Source organism: Poeciliopsis prolifica, unplaced genomic scaffold, assembly GCF_027474105.1.
Source record: "Poeciliopsis prolifica strain line A6 unplaced genomic scaffold, Auburn_PproV2 SCAFFOLD017, whole genome shotgun sequence".
Classification (NCBI taxonomy): Eukaryota; Metazoa; Chordata; class Actinopteri; order Cyprinodontiformes; family Poeciliidae; genus Poeciliopsis; species Poeciliopsis prolifica.
The window spans coordinates 2576747-2597562 of NW_026562392.1; the positions used below are offsets into that span (position 1 = coordinate 2576747).

At 40.9% G+C, this 20816-nt stretch overlaps 2 protein-coding genes and 1 pseudogene across 7 annotated transcripts in view; all 3 read right to left on the bottom strand.

Moving 5' to 3' along the window:
* Nucleotides 1-1646: 1646 nt before the first annotated feature.
* On the bottom strand, nucleotides 1647-11687 carry LOC129367755 (lysosomal-associated transmembrane protein 4B-like; annotated as a pseudogene).
* Nucleotides 11688-12784: 1097 nt separating this feature from the next.
* LOC129367435 (protein LYRIC-like) lies at nucleotides 12785-19219 on the bottom strand. Its single transcript, XM_055041842.1, has 13 exons — nucleotides 18557-19219; nucleotides 18234-18353; nucleotides 17849-17930; nucleotides 17532-17711; nucleotides 17204-17254; nucleotides 16853-16993; nucleotides 15963-16031; nucleotides 15802-15870; nucleotides 15548-15690; nucleotides 15025-15141; nucleotides 14761-14874; nucleotides 14394-14520; nucleotides 12785-13670 (listed from the first exon to the last, which is right to left on the bottom strand). The coding sequence occupies exons 1-13, from the start codon at nucleotides 18884-18886 to the stop codon at nucleotides 13606-13608; spliced, it is 1608 nt and encodes a 535-aa protein (XP_054897817.1). The 5' UTR covers nucleotides 18887-19219; the 3' UTR covers nucleotides 12785-13605.
* Nucleotides 19220-19847: 628 nt separating this feature from the next.
* The window catches only part of ubr5 (ubiquitin protein ligase E3 component n-recognin 5), a 44491-nt gene continuing 43522 nt past the window's right edge, over nucleotides 19848-20816 (bottom strand). For all 6 annotated transcript variants that reach the window (XM_055041840.1, XM_055041837.1, XM_055041841.1 and 3 more), the window contains one exon: nucleotides 19848-20619. In XM_055041840.1, the coding sequence (XP_054897815.1) occupies nucleotides 20407-20619 (213 nt within the window). In that variant the 3' untranslated portion in view covers nucleotides 19848-20406. The remainder of the gene's footprint in view (nucleotides 20620-20816) is intronic.

The window sequence follows — 20816 nt, forward strand, 5'->3', positions numbered from 1 at the left end:
TTTATTGAACAAACAATGGAGAAAGTAGTGAAACAAAAATTCCAACAATGCAGACTGTCGGGAGGTTTCAAACATAAACCAGTTGGAATTTATTGCGAAAATCATCACGATAAATGAGGAACGATTCGATAAATGCTCATCCCTCGCTTACAGTAAGCCAAGCATCTAGTTTTAAACATGTTTTTCTTCTGTCAGATATGATGAAATTGTATCAATGTTTTCTAAAATAAGTCCAAGATAATATGTTTACTATTATCTCAAGCAAACAACAATGAACTGAACAACTTTTATTAGGCCAGATCTCTGTTTTGGTCATTTCTCTGTATTTGATGACTTTTCCTGACAGGTGAAGGGAGCCCAGTTGTTTTCTGACTCAGACCTTGAAGCAAACATTAAATAATCTGTTTCCCAGATTAGCCTTCGCAAGAGTGGGAACAGAACTGTGTTCTAACATTGAAAGTTCTGAAAGTCACTCACCTTGTTGGAAAAACTGAATCAGTTTGAAGTATCAGTCTGAAGTGACTTTGAAACAATATCTCAAATCTTCCCCAGAACGGAATCAAAAAGAGAAGCTTCGATGGAAATACCTTTTCCCGTCTTGCTGCCTCCCGCCGTAAAAGCTCACATCTATGTATGTATATCCCAGACGTGTGTCTCTCTGCTTCGCTCCGTCCCTTCCTCCATCTGCCTCACCTCTCTGTTTACACTCTCTGACTCAAACTTTGGAGACGCCTCTCGTTCAGCTCAGCTTGCCTGCAAACCCACAACTGCAGCTTGTGTTGGTTTCAGTGACATGTTGTCACCGAACTTTCCAAGCAAATAGCGCGGAATTAAAAATGACCTCATGTACAGCGTTTCAATATTTTAATAAATGACGTAAAAATAATGAGGGTGGGGGGGGGGCAAACTGATAAACAATGACGCTCATATCATTCACTGTGGAGGGACACTTCATTTGACCTCTGATGAGCTGAGAAGCCTGCATCAGCCGCCATGTTTGAAGTTCAAACACACGTAGCATCCAACGGACCCGTTCCATGGATAGTGCATGTGCACGCCACACGTTTCAGATTTTTATTTGTGAGATATTTTGAAACCCAAAGTTTTTCTTCCACTTCTCAGCTGCGTAATACTTTGTGTATCTGTATCTGTTTTACATTGAAGGGCGTGAATACCTGTGTAAATGTAATTATTCTTATTAAATGTCTCAAACGTTATTCTATGCTGTGTTTGTGTGTACAACCTTGAACCCAGAGTAAGATTCTAACACATTATCAAAACTTTTGAGCCACATCAAGATCAAGAAAGCACCTGAGGCAGAAAGCATTTATAAAACTACCTATAAAAAAAAAACACTATTAAAATATTAATAGAAAGCTGTTTGCATTAGAGGACTTCCTCTTGAGATTAAATACTATATATATTTTCACCTTCATATACAGTAAAACTGGGATTTTATTAACAAAATAATATTTAAAAACACAACTGTAATCTCAAAGGTTAGACGTGAAAGCTTATGGCGGGCTGGACTTGGCCTGCGGACCTGGGATTTTGACACCTGCTGAGACACAACAAAATATGGAAAAAGTGAAGAGCTGAGCGTTGAGCTGATTACTGCCAAATCTCAAAATAAAACGCAACATCTGTTCAGGAAATCTGGTTTTAATAGACAAAAATATCACATCAATTACTTCCATAAAACAGTGACTTTTGCGTCCTTGCAGGAGGTTTTGTTTTCAGGCAGCAACAAGCCAACAAGTCCATCTGGTGGAACATGGCTGTGTAATGTTTACACAGAGCAAAAAGCTGCTTCATTTGTGTTCTTTTCTTTGATCGAGAAAACACAAGCGGGGACCTGCTTCCCCAACAGTCCAGGTTCCCCTCATTCACACAACAGACTGACTCCGGATCAGCGCCTCTTAATGTGCTTTAAAAATAGAAAGAGCAGCTAAGCTAAGACGTTCTTCGTCGGTCGGTAGAAACGCGGTTAAAAGTTCACAACGCGGCGCTCCTGATTGTAGTAATTCAGTCAAAAAGAACAAAGAAAAAGAGGTGATATGGTCAGTGATGTACATTAGGGCGGCTCTTTGATCACGTCAGAATACAGGCAGATTCATCTCTTTGGAAAACTTCAAGTTAAGGGGACACTTAATACACGAGCAGATAAAGTGTAACCCGTTATAGAGACAGAGAGAGAGAGAGAGACAGAAGGCAATCCAACCCTGATCATGAGCAGAGACAAGACCAATACTGAATAACTCTGCATACATTCCCTCACTGATCCATACCGTTCATTAGCTGCGTTTCCATTAACTATAGAATTGCACAAATTTAAGTTCTAAAAATAAATTCGCTAAACGGAAACGTGCCAATTTTGAAAAAAAAACTCACTGGTTTCCATAAAAAGGTTTTTAAGGTACAATGAGCCAAATGAAATGAATTCATTTTATACGGCAGAAATCCATGGATTTCAGCCAAAATAGATGACCAGCTACTTTTTCACATAGCTTTTATTTGCGTCATGTGATCAACAGCCGGATGTTACCGCTGGCAGAAATGACAAAGAAGACAGGAAGTGGTAGCAGGACGATGGTTTGCTCAAATCCTTTCTGACAACATATATCTGGCTCCACCAGAGCTCACAGCACCGTATAGTTCATAAAAATATGTGTGTCACTCCAATGTTTTGAATCCATAACTCTCCTATAAAATCTGAGACCACTATTTCCCCAAAACACTGGATACGTAAGCTTTCTACATGTGACGTTTCTGATGAATTATGAATATTTCTCATGTAACTGTTTCCACCCATCACTGCCATATTTTGTAAAGACTTATTGCAATAACAAACATACTCCTGTGTGGCTGTAGCTTAATTTCTTAATTGACGGAAACAAGTTTTTTTCGCAATTGCAAAATTTTGTTTAGTTCTTTTTTTTTTTACATAGATTTGCGCACATTTGTAATGGAAACGCAGCTACTGTTGCATTCGAGCATAAAATAAATATGACTAGATAAATAAGACTCACATATAATACTGTTACAAACCCACAAAGAATAAATAGAATTCACAAAAATATATGTCATCTATGCGACTTCCTGCAGCTTTCGTGTCATTTCAGCGAGAATCTAAAGCATACAACGCTGATCGCTCATGGATAAACCTAAGAGGAAGAGAGCTGACAAATTACAAGTTGGTCGGTAACGCCAAGGCGGAATGGGAGATCGCTGAGCGGTGTGTGCTGTCGCAGATATTCATGAACATAGTGTTAACTGGAGAGGCAGTGTGGTGCGTCATTTTGTTTGAGCGTGTCGTATCGAGAGCAAACAGGAGGATTCAATCTGCAGAATCCCAACATCAGAACGTTTTCACGCCGTCGCCTCGGCGCAGATGTAGGACGGAGGAGCCTGTTTGCACGGGATGCTGATGTTGTCGTCATACGGAGGCAGCAGCACCTGCACATCAACAACAGCAACAAAAAAAAACAGAATATTTTGGTCAGCATTGTTTTGTTTTTCACAAAGTATATGGTGCAATGCACAAGCAACATCTAGAAAAAGCAGAAAATGGGGATAAATATGTATATATTTACTACAGTAAGCATTACTATATCAGAATGTTTGCCTAATTATTAAGTAGATGAACTTAGGGACTAATTTACAACTAAAATTAGAATACTTAAATTAAAAAGTAAGACATTGAGAAAATGTATATCAGTAATACTGGAATCTGAAGCAAAGGGACGACAGGGATGAGAAAACACGAAGGAGAAACATTATACAGTGTAAACATAAGGATAGGAAGAAAAGAAACAAAGAATGAAAGGACGAAAAAACAAAAGAAAGTTTGTTTTTTCAGAGATCAGAGATGCAAACCTGAGATCCCATCAAATAAAATACCTAAGAGTCTTTAGCCTCCTCTGTACTTCCTCATTCAGCAGCTCAGTGACCAGACACCTGCTGAAGTCGCTTCTCGTTTTGTGTGGCCGACAAAAACGTGAGCTCCCTGAACGGTTCAGCTGGCTTCATATACAACACCATGTGTCTCACTGATGGCCCCATGTTTTAAACAATAAGCCATTGAGAAGGTCCGTTCCTACAGACATGAACGGACTTGGCCCTCAAACGCCTAACTGTTAAAAGTTACTTGTGCGTCATTTGTCATTCCTCTTCTTCCCTGGAAAACTTTGGTGAAGTGGTTTCTGGCAGTTCTGTTTCATCTGTGCTAAATTTTATTTCTAACAGAAGGTAATAATAGTCAGGAGAAACCTGCTGATTCCACTGGCCATCTTCAAGCTGATCTGCGCATATATGATTTATTATTTTTATTTCTATTTTAAGATAAAGCATTGCATATTTATTTCATCCTTCCAAACAAGAACTTCACTTCTATTTTTCTAAACGTTCAGTCGAGAAAAACTCTGTCTGGCTTGAACAACTCAGAATCAGAATCAAGGTTCTTCTGCAAGTGCAATAGTAAATATTATATAAAATATTCTCAATTTTCCATTTTGTGCAAGTCTTGCAAAAAAAAAAAAACATTGCATTTGTTGTCGACATTATAATGATCACCCAAAATAACGTAAAAAACATTTTATTTACTTTTTTTTTAAATGAGTCTGGCATAAGTAAACAGAAATCTTCAGAGATCTCACCTAGCCTAAGGTTTTTCAAATTGTGTCAGTTTGTGACTTTGTAAGTTTGATTTTTCTAATAGTATATTGTTAAATTTAGGGTAAAAAAGAAATAACCAGAAGAAAAGTCAACATTTGCATATTTTTTATTTGTTTTTATTTGTTTGAGTCAGAAATGTAGTTTTGCAATAGCGAGTCTTACAGGGTTCAGTATGCTTACTTTAGTATTTTAACCAATTTCCCTTTGTTTTTTAATGAAAGTCCAGGATGTGTGGGGTCTGCAGAAATGTTCGCCGTCCCTTTACTGACCTGAGTCCCATTTCTCTGCACTTTGGGATAAATATACAAACTGGTCCCCTGAGAGGAATTTTGTGTGTTTCCTTGAGGTAAATTTATTTTTGAAAAATCAAAGTGCGCAATTATACGGCCAATGGAAACACAGCTAAGATGATGTGACAATCTGTGTTGGACACAACTGTTGTTTTACTTCAGCACAAAACGCTGCGAAAATGTAGTTTGTTACAAAATGGATCAAATTCATACCCAAGCAGTCTTAGCAAACGACCCCCGCCCCACCACCACCACCTCAACCTCAAAAAGAGAAACTACCCTCATTTCGCGCTCTGATGCATTTTAATGGGGACCTTATTGCTTCTGTGTGGGAGTCAACCACTTAACGCTCGCCCAGGAATTCATCCCACATGGACTCTATTTGTGCACTTCTGACCTGAACAGTCGTTTTTACTTCTGTTTCACCGCTCAGGCTGTTAACCAAAAGCCACAGAGCGACCCGCAGTGTGTGTGTGTGTGTGTGTGTGTGTGTGTGTGTGGGGGGGGGGTGTGCCAGGCTCTAATTGAACATGCCTTGCTTTTACTGAAAAACATGAAACCTTGAGCCTGATGCTGGGAGATGAATGGACAGGTTCCTGCTGTCAGGCAGGAGAGAGGCCTCCTACTTCCTCTCTGCGCCGCCAGGTGTTTTCCTCATCAGGACCCTATGGACGTCCCCGCTTCCTAAACGTCCACGGCGACGCGTAAAACCACACGACGTATTAATATGTGGAGTGTTTGCTCGAAATGCTGCAGACTGGGGAGCACATGTTCATCTAAATATGTGTGAAACTGAACAAGTAGAAAACTGAAAAATAATAAAAACAGGTGGTCTAACTTTAAAAAAAAAACGAGTTAATTTGTCACAAGTAATCACATTAGTAAGTTTGTTAAGTTGTCATGTAAAGCAAATGTTGATAAAGTTTTACAAAGTTAATTTGATTACATGTAACAAATTCATTCTTATTTTAAGTTGAAGCTTCGTTCTGTTTTTTCAGTGAAATCAAATCAAATGGGTTCATTAACCTCCCCACAGGAAAACAAAAGAACTTTTCAAAAGATTTCAAGGTATGTCTTCAAACCACACTTTAGAAATAAAAATACTAATTAACTTAAAAAAGGACTTTTTCAATCCACTTTTACATCTTACAGAATATTATTAAGACAAGTAAACTGAAATATAGCAACTTTTTGTGTTTTGAAATGTCTCCTACACACCCTGAACACCTGACTGGGTTGAGAAAGTCACACACACACAAAAATGTTTTGTTTTTTAAGTTTTCTGGCATTTGGCAAATAGAAACAACTTTTGGAAATTTAAACCAACTCAAAACAAGAAAATCTTCATCTGATTTCACTTCAGAAAACAAGAAAAAAAATCGCAGGTGTATTTTTATTATCCTTAAATTTCTGGTTTCAACTGTAAATTGACGTTTTCCAAATGCTGCTCTTGACTCAAACGTTAGACTACACCGTGCAAACATGCTGGTCTCTATGGAGACGGGTATCAAGAGCTGATGGTCAAAGCAGGTGATCAGTGTTTCCTCTGCCTCCGTCCTGTCCTGCTATAAGTGGTTCTAATTAGTGAGTGGGTGGCAGGAGCGGAGCATCAGGACTCCATCCAGGCTGCAGGCTGATGGCTTTGGCAGAGCAGAGCCTCTGTAAAACCGCCTGCTGCCACAGAACGCCTTTATGTTTCCTTCCTGCCTTCAACATGTTGGCTACGCAGCGGACAGGCTGGCTGAAGCAGAAGGAAACCTACGCAGATGATGAAAACACGAGCGCAAGCCGGGACTGGACGAACGAAAAGAAAGAAAATACATAATCTCTTTCTCTCCAGCTGTGAGGCGTGTTAATGGATTTAGACGGGGTGAGAGGGTCAGCCAATAATCATCATTTTAAAAATGAGGAAAAAAGTGTAGAAGAGTTTCTTCTGATAACTTTTTGTCTTCGCATACATGAAAACTACAGTTGATTATTGTACACTACATTTCTGGACAACCTGACAGGTTCAGTTGCAGCTAAAAAACATTTTGACCGATAAGCAGCGGCCACAGCCATGAATACAGGGTGGAATCCAAACAGCCGATTTATTGGCCCTGATTTCCTTAATTAATTGTGAGAGATCAGTGATCAGCCTACATGGGAGGCTGTCTTATTCACTGATCTTGCTTTAAGCGAGGTTTGACTGACAGACTGGCCCACCAGGTCATGTTTGCAGTTAATAATAATCACCCCACTGATGCCCACAAAGCGAATTTCTTGCTATATTTAACAACATTTCAGATAAAAAAAGTCAGTATTGGAAGACATCGGTCTCGGCAGGCCAGGTGTTTTAAAGATTTATAATTTTTGTAATTTAATTGGATTTATTGAGTGTGTGTTGACGGTGGACAGTGACTCACGTGGTGTCGTTGGTGGTGACGTAGAGCAGGATTTCAGATCCGCCCCTGCCACTCACGTATCTGTAGCAGTTCCACACGCAGGCGATCAGGTAGGCCTGGGACGGGGTGGGACAAAAGCAAAGGAGAACCTCAGACGACCTCCTACCAAGTCCACCAAAAGGGAAAAATGACGATAACCAGTGATTCTAGGCAGACGTGTTTGTCTTCATGAGACAGAATTTGCAGTGGGGTCGCCTCGTCGCCAGAGAAGCCGTGTTAAATGATTTACTTCCTGCATGCAGAGATGCGTGCCGCACTAAATGAGCAGCGCATGAAAGGCTGGAGTTCAGTCTCAGATTTCTAGGTCTGCCTGAGAGCCATCCATCATTTAGCAGGAGCAGGAGAAACAAGCTCCTGTTGTGTTCCTTATCCACAGAATCCTTTCTGCTCTCGGCAGGCGGATCGCCATTGGAGCCCCTCTGTTAAACACAACACCATCTGCCGCGTCCATCCACCCGTCCATCTGCTCCCCGGCCCAAAGCCGCTCTGAGTGTGATTTACTTTCTTATTGTCACGCCCAACTAGACGAGCCAGTGTGATTTAAAGAGGGTTCCACAATGAAGGCACTCCACAGGAGTGTGATCTGGATGATGGTACGTAGATCACACAAACCAAGAAAAAGTTTTCTCCAGCTGGGTGGAGCTCAATAATGCAGTGCTGCCCCTCCCCTGTCTGTTGCTGCTCACTACAGTCGTATTCAGTTAAAAATATGTCCAGATGAGACGTATGTGAAAGAAAGATTATAAAATGTTATTAATACTGATCAAAAACCCACTTTTGAATGTATGCCTGGGTTCTTAGTCAAAGAAGGTTTTACCTTAAAGCCGATGATGCAGCGATGAAGAGCAGCACAAACAGGACCAGGCAGATGTTGCTGAGCGCAGTCACTTCCTCTTTGTAAGGGAAATTGTCAGGCTGCAAACGAGTCAAAAGAAAACACCGTCATTAAGCCGAGAGGTAAACGTAAAGGAGCATCCCTCGTTTTTTTACTTAAATGACACGACTCTTACCAGCTGCTGCAGGTAATCCTGTATCGTGTTCGGATACATCACTATGCTGACGGCCACCAGGGCGTTGAGAGCAAAGTCAAATATTTGATAGCAGAAAAAGGGGATGATCCATGCGGCACGCAGCTGCGACAGAGACGTTTGTGAGACAGAAAGGTAGAATTCTTCCCCGGGAAAAAAGTAAAAGATATTACAAAACAACCATCATGTTTACCTTATATGCACCGTATGTTGCCATTCCACATATAAGGATCATCAGCAGGGAAATTGCTGAGGCAATACACATGTCTGCAATAGCAAAAAAAAAATATATATATATATATATATATTAGAAATTCAAATTAGAAATAGAAACAATAAAGGCGCGCTTCATCCGGCAAGCAGAAAAGGGATAAACCTCGGTTTTTGGGTCACTCGCTGTTTATTTTACCTGACATCACCCTCAGCATAACAAAGGAAAACCAATAACCCTGTTACGTAAAATAAGAGCTTGGCACAATCAGATAAAGCAGCAGCAGTACTGGAACAGTTTCACAGAGACAACATCTTGCTCGTCATGTGGATCAATAACTTATTATCCAGCATTTCTTTAATAAACTGTTGCTGTGAGTCATCCAGTGACTCACATCCAGTCCAGAAAATATGTCCCTCTGTGTGCAGCGACTAATTTACCTGAATGTCAAGAGAGCTGACAGAATTAGAACCTGAGAATTTTGAACACCAAAAATGAAGGTGAGACTGCAGACCTCATTTACAATTCATCTTGTTTCTATTTAGACAAGTATAAGAAAAAAAAATCAATTGATCAAAAAAGTATTCTTATCAATTTTATTTTATTTGTTTTTCATTCTGGTTTGAAAGTATATTCCTATATTGCTCTTTAAGTGTCATAAATGTAAGAAAATAAGTGTGATTACATTTTTCTTCCCATAATAGAGCAACTGTACAATAACACTCTACAGTATGTTGTGTTCCAGCTAATCTGGACATGCTGAGCTGGATTGTTGGTGGCTATGAGCCATGTTTGCTATTCGCGGACAACAAATTTGACCAACATGCAACGAGTCACTTTTAACCTCTTTGGCTCCTGGGGATTTTAAATCCATTAATCACCTCAACGTTCTTTACTATCGCACTTTACTTTCAAACAAGTGCAAAGCAAACATCAGGGAGTTGTGTGAAAAGTTTCCTTAGTCGCTACAAAAATATGTAGTTGCCATTCAAAATACATTCGTAGAGCAGGTAATCATAAGTCATAATAAAATTCATATTTTTATTGATTGTGTAGAGGGGTCTTTGTTGACGGCGTTGGTTTTCTTATTGAGTAAAATTACAAGATGACCTCAAATCAGTAGACAGTGACAGACCGACACCACAAAGAGACGTTCTCTCTAACTTTCAGTCTTTGTCACTAAAAACTCCTCAGATAAATAAATCACTTTAAAAGTGTTCTTGTTTTCGTGTGCGTTTCAAAAGAAGAGGTGACAGATTCTGCACCGGCTGGAACACAGTCGGCTTTGCAGGGCAACTCTAATCCTGGGACTTTACAGTCATTCTGAGTCAGGGAATCTGAATGAACGCCATATGGTGCCGATAAACTCCAACCAAACGAGACCGGAGCACTCCTGGGCTAAGACGGATTTATCTGAGTGTTTGGGCAGATGGAAAGTAGGTTTGCATGACTGTGCTTTTGGGTGTTAAAGTTAAACAAAGGTGTTGACTGTCCACTTGTTGGAGAAACAGTCTAGTAAAACAGTCAAGTGTTGCATTAGTTTCCCTGAGGAAACCATAAACGGAGCAGAAACAACACTTACCTTTAGATTATGCTAATAACACTTATCAATTAATCAACAATTCATCTTACAGCAAAAGTACCAGAGGCGTAGTAGATAGTGCCTTGCAGCAATGTTAATACCCCTTCAATTTTCCTATATTTTTTATGTTACAGTAACAAACTTCAATGTATTGTAGCAGGGTTCTGTATGATAGACATGTAGTGCATAGTAGTGTGTCGGGTGGAAAACAGACTGAAGCTCTACTTAGAACTTTGTTTTAGGATGCTTACTGGCGTCATCCATTACATCCAGGTCATTCGCCAACTCGGCACTGGTCAGATGGTACTTTCTGGATCGCCGAGGGCCGTGAGCAGGATGAGCAACACCACGGCATTGATGAGCTGAGGAGCAGAGGACATGTGGGTAAGAAACAGGCAAATTACAGTGGCGCTGTGTACCTAGGAATGCATATATGAACTCTAGGTTGTGTGCAGACGTAAAGTGGACACTAGAAACACAGGAACATTAAAGATCCGCTTGAAAATTTGTGTTTTTGGTACAACACAATCTCTGACCTGTGCAGTACCTTATGCTGATGACTCATTCATCCCTAATGATGGAGTGAAGCAACGGAGCATTGCTCACATTCAATAGGCAACCTGACACCGAACCTGCTACCTGAATAGACCTGCTGCTGATTTATTAATAGCAGGTAGAGATACAATTTTTCCACATGCAATTTAAAAGGCTGCTGGATTTTCCCCTAATTTCAATTGGGAGACAAAACCTGGAATAAACTCTGATAGTTGCATAAACTTGGCTGCACATTTCATCTGCTGCTTATGATCTCAGAGGTAAACAATAACAAACATAGGCCTGTCACGATAACATTTTACTGGATGATACATTATCACAGAAAGTATTTCAATAAAAGAAAATATTATTGCGTTAATTTGAGACCGTAATGTATAGAAAACGGCATAATAATTCAAATTCAGCCCTCTGCAAGATCAATAAGTTTCAGTAAAGAACACTTTACCCTTACAAGGAATTTTATTTCAAATGTATATATATATATATAATATATATATATATATATAATAGCTTTTAACTTATCACGCGATTAATTGATTAATTGCTTATTGCGATAGGCTTGCAAACCCACAGACATGACCAGAATGCCCCGAAATAATATTTCATCCTTTTGTTGGAGAACAGCATCCAAGCTGAATTCCTCCAACGAGGCCACGCTCACAGACGGATGCTCACCATATACCAGACCCCCAGGATGATGGTTCCTGTGCGGACATGGCAGCACAGGCAGCAGCTCGTGGAGTACCAGCGGTCCCACGGGGACGTCATCATCTTGTCTGTGAACATTTTACACGCAGGACCGGTGACGGGTCGGGTTTGGGAGGAAAAAGCAGTCGCCTCGTCGTCCGAAGCACGTCCGTCGAGTGCCGAGCCTCGCTGAGAAGTGACGAGAAGCAAAGCCACCCGCTGTTGGTCTGTCGGCTGAGCGGGTTACAAACGCGCTGCCGCGTCAAGTTCGTCGCGGTCTGAGGCGGAAACCGGAAGTTGGATTCCAAATTAAAAGCTGGAAAGTTTAAGAAATTCTTTGAAGTTTTGTAACAAACACAGTTTCAGTGTAGTTTTTCTTCTTCGGGCGAAGGAGGGAATTATTTAGCTGGTATTGGTCGAATTGTGAACTTTACTCAGAAGCTGGATCTTCATTTTAATTAGGAAAATGAACAGGCAGGGTCCCTGAGGTCAAACGTCCGTGTGAGAAAATATGAAGTTTCTTCCCAAGTTGAAAATCCAACATGACTGACATCCATATAATTTAGTGACAACACTTTAATTGTAATTTGTAGCAGAAACATGTAAATGGGGAAACTGTGAATTTTGTTTGTATTGGTTGGTTATTAAACGGCCCTGGGGTCAACTGACTTCTTTGGGGTGAACAAACACAACAACACAGGCCAACTTTATTTGTTTTCTCAAAATGTTCATAGTTGTTTTTGTTTTTTCATTGAAGGGTCTATTTTTGGTGCTACAACATAAATTAATTGAGTTTGTAGGCCCCGTTCACGTTTTGGTCTAATATGCTTCAGCTAAAATTATTTTGAAGAACACTTCCGGTGAATCTATGCTGTCTTGATTGAACGACCAGTGCGCCCTCAGTCATGTTGACGACAAACACCCGACAGGAGATGGGCTCAAATCCGATTATGTAATGCGTAATTTCGAGAGAGTAGCTGAACGGATTAAACTCAGAACATGAATCTGGAATTTATGGGTCACTTCTCGACCCAGATCCGTTTATTTATTTGTTGTCTTTACCGTTGAAAAGATAAAAACAGTCCAATATTTCACATGACTTTTTTTTTCATGCTTTGATTTGAAACAGAACAGAAACGCAAAAGCTACAATTCAAAATTTACTCAAATTTAAGATTTGCACTTAAATGAAAGTATATACTTTATCAATTTCTCATGAGATTGTATTATTCGACCAAAGATAAGAAAAACTGCCTTTATTTAGTCTTTTACATATGGCTTTAATTTTCTTTTATTACAACAAGTTTTACAAAAAGATTCTGAGGACTTCTGAATCAAGCAGAGGTGGAAAACAAAAGAAAAAAAAAACTAAGAGGCTGACAACAATGACATGTTCGCCATCAGAGGCCCTCCCTACCCCCACAGCATTGCTGCGGCTGAAAGACAGCAGCCAGCCGTAAAAAAGACAGCAAGAGAACATTTTGTCGACACACGGCAGCAAAACGGACGAGACGAACGAGATGGACAGAGGCGGTGACATTTTTTTTCCAGAATCACAGGAAGAAAAAGTGAGAACCGTAGAGCTGGCGCGAGTCCCTTTTCTGTGCCCGACGAGGCTCATTTACATCACGATAGTTTACATCTGGTGGAGCTTCCAACCGCTGGACTGAAACCACCGACATCAGAGCAGGTTAAAAGAGGGCTGGTTCGAGCCATTCGGCCCAGTGTTGAGGAGCCGTTACTCTCCACACAGCGAGCGCCGCTCATCAGCCACCACCATAGATTTCTAAACTTCATCAGTGTTTTTTTCTACAGGTCTAAGGACTAAATTACAGTTCCTTCAGTTATTTGATTCAGTGAAATTAGAAGACATTATCAGAAAGATCAAATGCATACATAGAAATTATCAACACCTCATCACATTAGATTGCACTGCATTAAAATTTCAGTTTTCAAGGATCCACCAAACTGGCACATGATGTGTATAAAAAGAAAAAAAAGAAAAAAAAGTTGTTTTCGGACACGTCCCCCGCTCCCCCCCGGTAAAGTTCGTCAACGGCGGCCGTCGTTCCAAATCCCTGTTGGAGAAGGTGTTGCATAAGCAGGATGTGAAGTCTCTTGCATATGGAGGCGTCTCATGTCTCTCTCCTCGCCTTCTTCTTCTTCGCAGGTTTGGGCACTTGGCTCTCTTCGTTTTTTTCTGTGGAAACAAGGCAAAGAACACCTTCAATGTATGAGGCAGAAAGTCAAATCATGGAGAACTAGTTGTTTTGAAAAAGTTGAAGCACTATTGAACTCTTGGATTACAAAAAAACCTCAAAAACTTTCTGTAATTTTCTTTTAGTTTTTAAGTACTTTGCAATCTTTTGGGAACAAGTCTGACTTTTCAGCATTTAAAATGCATAATCCAAGACATTTTGTACTTATCTGACCAAACTAGCCCAACTCCTATCATGAGCTCAGCAGATGAGCAGTTCCAACAGGTGGTGGCTAATTGCTGCTGGCTAGTCTTAAGGAGCTGAATGGAAAGTAAAGGAGGGCTTCTCTGTGAGGCAGAAAGCTGGAAACTGCGGCTCTGAGGAGGAGCTGCGTCTGAAAGGCGGAGCTAGGTCCTGCCAGGTGTTTGGCACAGGTGAATGGTTGCCATGGGAGATTAAAGAAACACTCCAGATATGTAATAATGTAATGGAAAGCTAAAAAATAAAAGTTGATTTATTATGATACTGTCCCTCTTATAACTTTCTTTTATTACACAATAGAAAAATTTAAATAAATTCCATTTTTGGTTGTTTACTTTGACAACAAAATTTACTGATTTATTAGTTTTTATTTAGAAAATAGTATGACTACACTGTAGGTATAAGCAAAACAGCCTGAAACAGCGCCCCCTTGAGAAGCATTGGACCGAGTGTGACGTTCTTACTTTGCTGTGTCAGAGCAGGAAGGTTGTTCTGCTTGGCAGCGGGCTCTCCATCGGTTGGCTTCTGTGGCACTTGTGTGACAGGGGGTTTCTGGGATATGGGGTCCTTCACGGGTCGATCTCCTCTCGCCTGTTCAGAGAAGGGACAGAAAAACTTTTATATTGTTGTTGGGGTCAAGGGAAGCTGAAAAAAAAAATCAATAAAAATCTGTTCAGGATAAAGATGGACCAAAAACCACTCTGCTTGTGACGGCGACAGCATCTGATCTTATTTCAACCGTTTGTTGAACCCAGATGAGCTTATGGGGGAATGAGCCATTAACACGGCTTATCCGATCCCGTCCCCTCCTGCCCCGGCGGCCCCACTGACCTCCACAGCAGCTGCCTTAACAGGCTGGACGGTAGCAGCATTCTCCTGAACAGGTGGCGGCTTCTTCACCGAAACGGCAGGTGCTGGTGCCGCTTCCTTCGCCGGCTCGTCCAACTTCACAGGACAGAGGAGGAAATTAAATTGAACTAATTGGGAAATTTAGTCAAGTACAAACAAATTCAATGGTACCGTCTGATTGATTCCACAACCAAAATGACCTCAGAGTCGTCTGAATTCCTCTATGGCTTAAGGTTTGATCTTTACCTGGCCAAGTGTTCCTCCTTCCTCGGAAGTCTTCTTCTTCTTCTTTTTCTTCTTTTTAGTTTTGGTGGCTCCATCAGTAGTGGCATCACCTTTGTCCTTATCATCTTCATCCTCCTCCTTCAAACAATGAAGGGGACAAACAAAAAAAAGTCTAACAACCGTAAACACGAAACAGAAAAAAAAAAAACTGCTCCTTGTGAAGGTACTTGGAACGTCTTCGAAGTCATATGTTGTATCAATTTAGCTTCTTCGTCAAGAAGTTAGAATAGACCTGAGCAACTTTGGAATTCAAAGCTGTAATGAATTATATCTGTAAATGCTCTAATTACTGTGGCAACCTTTACACCCTACCATATATTAAGATGTTAAAAAACACATTTTTTTCCAAAATAAAATCTTTTTGTGTACAATAAAGCTTATATATTATAATGTAGCAAAATATGGAAATGTACACCTTTCATTTAGTTGTTCATAGTATTCAGCTAACTTCCATCAAGTTAAGAAGGACGGTGTGTGAACTCACAGCCGCTGCGATCAGAGCAGCCTTGGCTGGCTCAGGGAGGGGCGGCTCCTGAGGCTCGCCCGGCTCAGCGGTGGGCTCCTCGTAGTTCCCCCAGGCTTCAGACGGAGCGTTCCAGTCAGAGCCGGGGTCGGCTGAACCTCCATCTAAAAAACAGACAGAATGACCGGGTGGATCTTAACCACCATGGTACGTTACTTCAACAGAAAGGCTTCAAGAGAAAAAAAGGAAAGGAAAAAAATAAAAGCATAGCGTACTGAGTCCAGACCACTCATCGTCCACTCTGGGCTGACTGAGCCAGGTCAGGTCGCTCACAGGTTGGGCCTCTACAAAACACAACCAGTTCATCAAATAAACAGAGGAGGAAAACTACGCCATCTGGTGGCGAGTCACTTTACAAAATGAGCAGCAAACTTACGAGGAACTCCCAGACTGGATAGAGACACCAGATTGAGTTCTGCTGAGGGGACCGGCACAGCCCATGATTCTGAAAAACACACACACACATAGTGACAATTCAGTCACTAACTGACTGAATCTCAACATAAAAATCTGCTTGGCTACGTTTGTATTTTCCAGTGGGTCAGGAATAAACTCTACAGACAAATATTAAAGAATCTTAAGCTCAAACAGGTTTTCCAAATTTACAATAACCCAAAGCATACAGCAAAAAAAGATTACAAAGTGTCTTAAGCACACCGGTTAATGTTTTTATTAGGGCTAAAAGGACTCCTCGAATGATTCGAGTACCTTGGTTATTAAAATTCCTTGAGGAAAATGTATCTGCCTCAAAGCTTCGTTAAATTATGTTTTATTATGTAGTGCACCATATTCCACCCGGATCGTTATTTATGGGGGCAGCGCACTTACTTCCGCCTACAAGTTGTTGTGAAGTGCTAGCAGGATGGTGGTGATGTTGGTGGTGTGGTGTATTGTGAGGGTTTGGGGATCAGGAAGGATCGTTGAATTTTGCAGTGCGATGGTTGGAGTACAACAGATTTTCTGTTGTCAGAAAGATCGGAATAGTAAGAGAGAGAGAGATCCGATTCCTCGATTAATCGTACAAATATTCCATAAAATATAAGTAAGGAGGATAAGAACAAAGGCAATATGACTGTGAAACGTTTTAGACATGTTGAAAACAAGTTAACATTTTATGTTAAGATTTCTACAGGGAATCCTCCCCGAAATATATTTTATTTTGTGCTTGTAGTGCAAAAAAATGGAAAAGTAATATCTAAAAATGTCTAACAATTAACATCTCTCGGAAACAATGTCATACCCAGTTAAAAAAAGAAACATGTTTACCATCTGAACCTGCTCTCCAAAGTGAGGCCGTTTGCCTCTGGGTTGTCCAGGAGCTCGTCTTTGGAGCAGCGCTCTGCGGTGCGACCTTGACTGCCATCTCGGCAGTGGCAGTGGCCGCCTCCGGCACCACGCTGCTGTTAGCTAACAGCAAAGAATAAAAATGACAAAAATAAATAAATAAAAATTTAATTAAATAATAATAAAAAAAAAAAAAAACACTGAAAACTGCATCGAAAAAACTTTAGATTTCAAGGACTTATGTCTATTCCCCTAACTAAAGCTGCTATCGCAAAGGGCTGAGAGGCTGAATCAATAAGTCGTCAAAGTGAAGACACTTGTGCTGGTAATTACCTTGAGAGACAGCAGCTTCAGCCTTCTCTGCCTTCGCTTTGGCAGATTCTCCTGAGAACAGAAAAAGGTCAACAAAGGTCACGAGTGCCATCCACGCGAGGCTGTTTCCAAAGGGTAAACAGCACTCGGCCGCTTCAGGGAACACTCACAGAAGATTTAATTCCCCATAGTAACCATATTTTTAGTACACTTCATCAACAGGAGACTAACCAGGGAGAGGCAAAAACAAACAAACAAATGAACAAAACAAAAAAAACACAAACAAAATAACCGGGCCACAGGCAAACTTCACATTTCATCTGAAATCCGAGATAACAACAAATGTAACCTTTTTTCTTCTTCTGGCTGGCAGGAGGTGCAGGTGGCGTTGCGGAGGCTCTGAGCTGCTCCGGCGGAGCGTTCACAGGTGTGTCTCCTCCTCCAGGACTGGCGGAGCCGTCGCTCGAGTTCTTATCTTTCTTGCGCTGCTCACGTTTCTCCTTGTTGCTGACCTTGGTCTCCCATGTGCCTGAAACACGCATTTCACAGCGTTAAAGGACCGATTATGGTTCAGAAAGAACATGCGGCTGTTAAAAAGATTAACTCATGTAATACAGATTTACATCCATTTGCCGCTGATTAAACAATTATTTCTTATAATTTCACCTTCTTCTGGTTCTTTGCCATCCCCAGTTGCTGCCTTGGTCTCCTTCACAACTGGTTTGGCCTTCTTTTTGGACTTCTTTGTCTGTAAATATGCAATATGAATAAGGCTAAAATGCACAATTTATTACACAGGAATAGGAAAAAGGAAAAACATGAATAACACGGTGACAAGAGAAACAAAAATCCCTCAAAGTCATAAAGACTGTCCTAAATTAGCTCATGTACTGAACCTCCTATTTCAATCTATGGACTTTCACAATGTGGAATGGACTCTCCTGCTCTGTGTTTCTATGAATGTACCAAAAATTGCGAAGCTTTTCTTAGTAGGGTGCAACGTTTGACGCAGGTTTAATCGGGAAAAGAAATGTTTCTCAGTCAGAATTACCTCTGCAACCTTGTCGGTCTTGACTTGCGGTGGGGGAGGCTGGTGATGTGGCACTCTGTCCTCACACGCTGTGGCTCCTTCCTGGGCTTCAGCAACGGCTCTCCCATTCGGCTGAGCTTTCTAATGAAACATAGAAGGAGAATAAAGAACGCCATAAAGTCTCTTAACAGCCAAACCAACATTCAGTGGGACATAAGAGCCTCAAATAGGGCCAACTCCCTCTTGAGCCAGTGGCTAGCTTGGTTAGCCGTCACGTTTGCTACAACTGTCACAGTGGCCGTTAGCCTGTCAACTAGCTCCGCAGCCCGGTTTCATTCACCCACCTTCTCTCCTTTCTTCTTCTTTTTCTTCGGTTCCTCCGCTTTCACGGGCTTACTGGCTCCTCGTTTCCCCTCGACCCCATCGTCCGCAGCACTTACAGCGGCTCGCTTTCTGAAGACAGTCCGGCAGACTGAGGCCCACAGGGCGACCATCAGCAGTAGCCCGCTGCATGCCGCAAGGAGGATTATCCATGGCGGAATAAGCTCCGGCTTCAGTCCCACGTCCACGCCGAATTCGGAGCGGAGCCACTCCAGGCCTTTGGTCAGCAATTCATTCAGACGGCTGGTAAGCAGCCTGAGCTGCTGAGAGGCCGCGTCCTGCCACTGCTCCATCCCTCTTTATTTCAGACAACAGACTGATTATTCACGCTGCGCTCACCGCTACTCGCGGAGCTAGCAAGCCACGCTAGCTAAAAATAACGGAACAACTCCGACATGATGGCAAACAATGAAATCATCAGCCAGCACCATCGGCCAAGATGGGGACACTGCTGACTCACAGGACCTTGAACGCGCTGCCGAGAGAGTATATCAGCTAACTGGCCAGTGAGCCAACAGTTATCATTATTAGCTCACGTCCCCTTAATCTGAGCAGCACAATATATCTAACGTGTCCGCGCGAACAGCAAGTTCACCTCATATGGCTCCGTTATGACTGGAGAAATGCTGCGTTCAAGGCGGTAGGAAAATCAACATTCCAGGCTGTGCGTCGTATAAACGAGTCGTAGTAGTGTGGTAGGATTCCAAAAAAAGATTTAATAGGTTTTAGATATTTCTTCCCAAAAAAATATGTCATTAAAATATTTCTACAAACACGGGAAAATAGTTAAATGAGAGACTCGTCCTGGATTCGTCACTGGATTCCTCAGCCCAATATTTTTATTGTACAAAAATAGCCACACTTACTATGCCGTTTTGTTTTCATAACTTTTAAATTAAATTTGCCACACAAAGACATTAATATAATTGATTGATAATTGATTCAAACAAACAAAAAATCTACAACTGTAAAATGGGAAAGTGCAAGGACCTGATTAGTTGAGGCACAGTTTACAATAAAATAGTTGATTATTTCTTCATATTTAAAAGAATTGCTATAATTAATATTTTCATTCAGAACTGTTTTAATATTGTGACAGGGAAAACATACTAATCTGTTATAATTTTAAAAGTGGGCATTCTAAATCAAGCCAATGAACAAACTGAAAGCTCACAATTTCAAAGTCACAATGTGAACAAGTAGAAAAGTGCAAAGGAACCTTCTGATCAGAAGAAGCAAAACACCATACACAACTTATTTACATCCAAGTTTATTTTGAAATTCCCTACTCCCCCTGTACAAGAAAAAAAAACTTTCCACAAAGGCAGCAGTGATCTGTCAAGAGATAGTACTTTCATAGGGAAGGAAACAAAATTGTAACCACAGTGTCTTTTTCGTCCTGTTCATATGTCTGCTGCTGTCATCTTTGGCTAGGATTTTCGGCTGACAGCTTCCTGGCAAACCCAGTTCCTGGGAAGCAAAAGGTTTAAGCCAATAGAATAGAGCGGTGGGCTTTACATCTTACAGTGCCAATGCAGGAATGTTATGGACCTCTTCATTACCACAAAAAATACAAATAAAATAATATATATGTGTATATATATATATATAAAGATATATATATATATAAAATTAAAATATGCAGTTTGTGTTCAGAACACAAACAAATATTAACTGATGGGGAGACAGAGACCATATGTTGAATTTAATAAAACTGGACAAAAAAGAATGAATCTACAAAAATGGAACTAGGTAAATATTACACAACAACCTTTTTTCCCTCTTTATTTTATTCCAGCTTTCAGTCGAACCTCTACACAAAACCAAAATTCTTGGTTTTAATTGCTAGCAGGAGTTTTTGTTTAAGGATCTGTTTAGAAGAATATAGTGGCACGTAGAGACGTGAGATGCAGGTGTTGGCTGTGGGGAGGTGCTGGTCGTCTGGAGGCCGGATGGTAATGGAGGGCATTGGCTGGAAGCCCTCCTCGCTGGCTGGCAGAGAGGGGCTGGACGTCCAGAAGTACACCTGATAACCAAACCAATGTGTTATTAAATGTGCAGTATGTACATTTTATGTTGTTTTGGTTTTTTGTTACATATTTGTCACTGTCTCATGACAGTGTAATATGACATGCATAATCTGGAAACATTGAGCTCCCCTGCCTTATATTGACCTGCCATCAACTGAATTTCTCTGCTCAGAGAAATTCACTGCTGAGTGAC

Bases quoted from the DNA above. Each gene is read 5' to 3' on its own strand.
- LOC129367435 (XM_055041842.1), bottom strand. From the start codon at position 18,886: ATGGAGCAGTGGCAGGACGCGGCCTCTCAGCAGCTCAGGCTGCTTACC. The intron at 15,142-15,547 runs GTGAGTTCACAC...CATTGTTTGAAG, and splicing joins CTGCTCTGATCGCAGCGGCT to GAGGAGGATGAAGATGATAA. The intron at 14,875-15,024 runs GTAAAGATCAAA...TGTCCTGTGAAG, and splicing joins AAGGAGGAACACTTGGCCAG to TTGGACGAGCCGGCGAAGGA.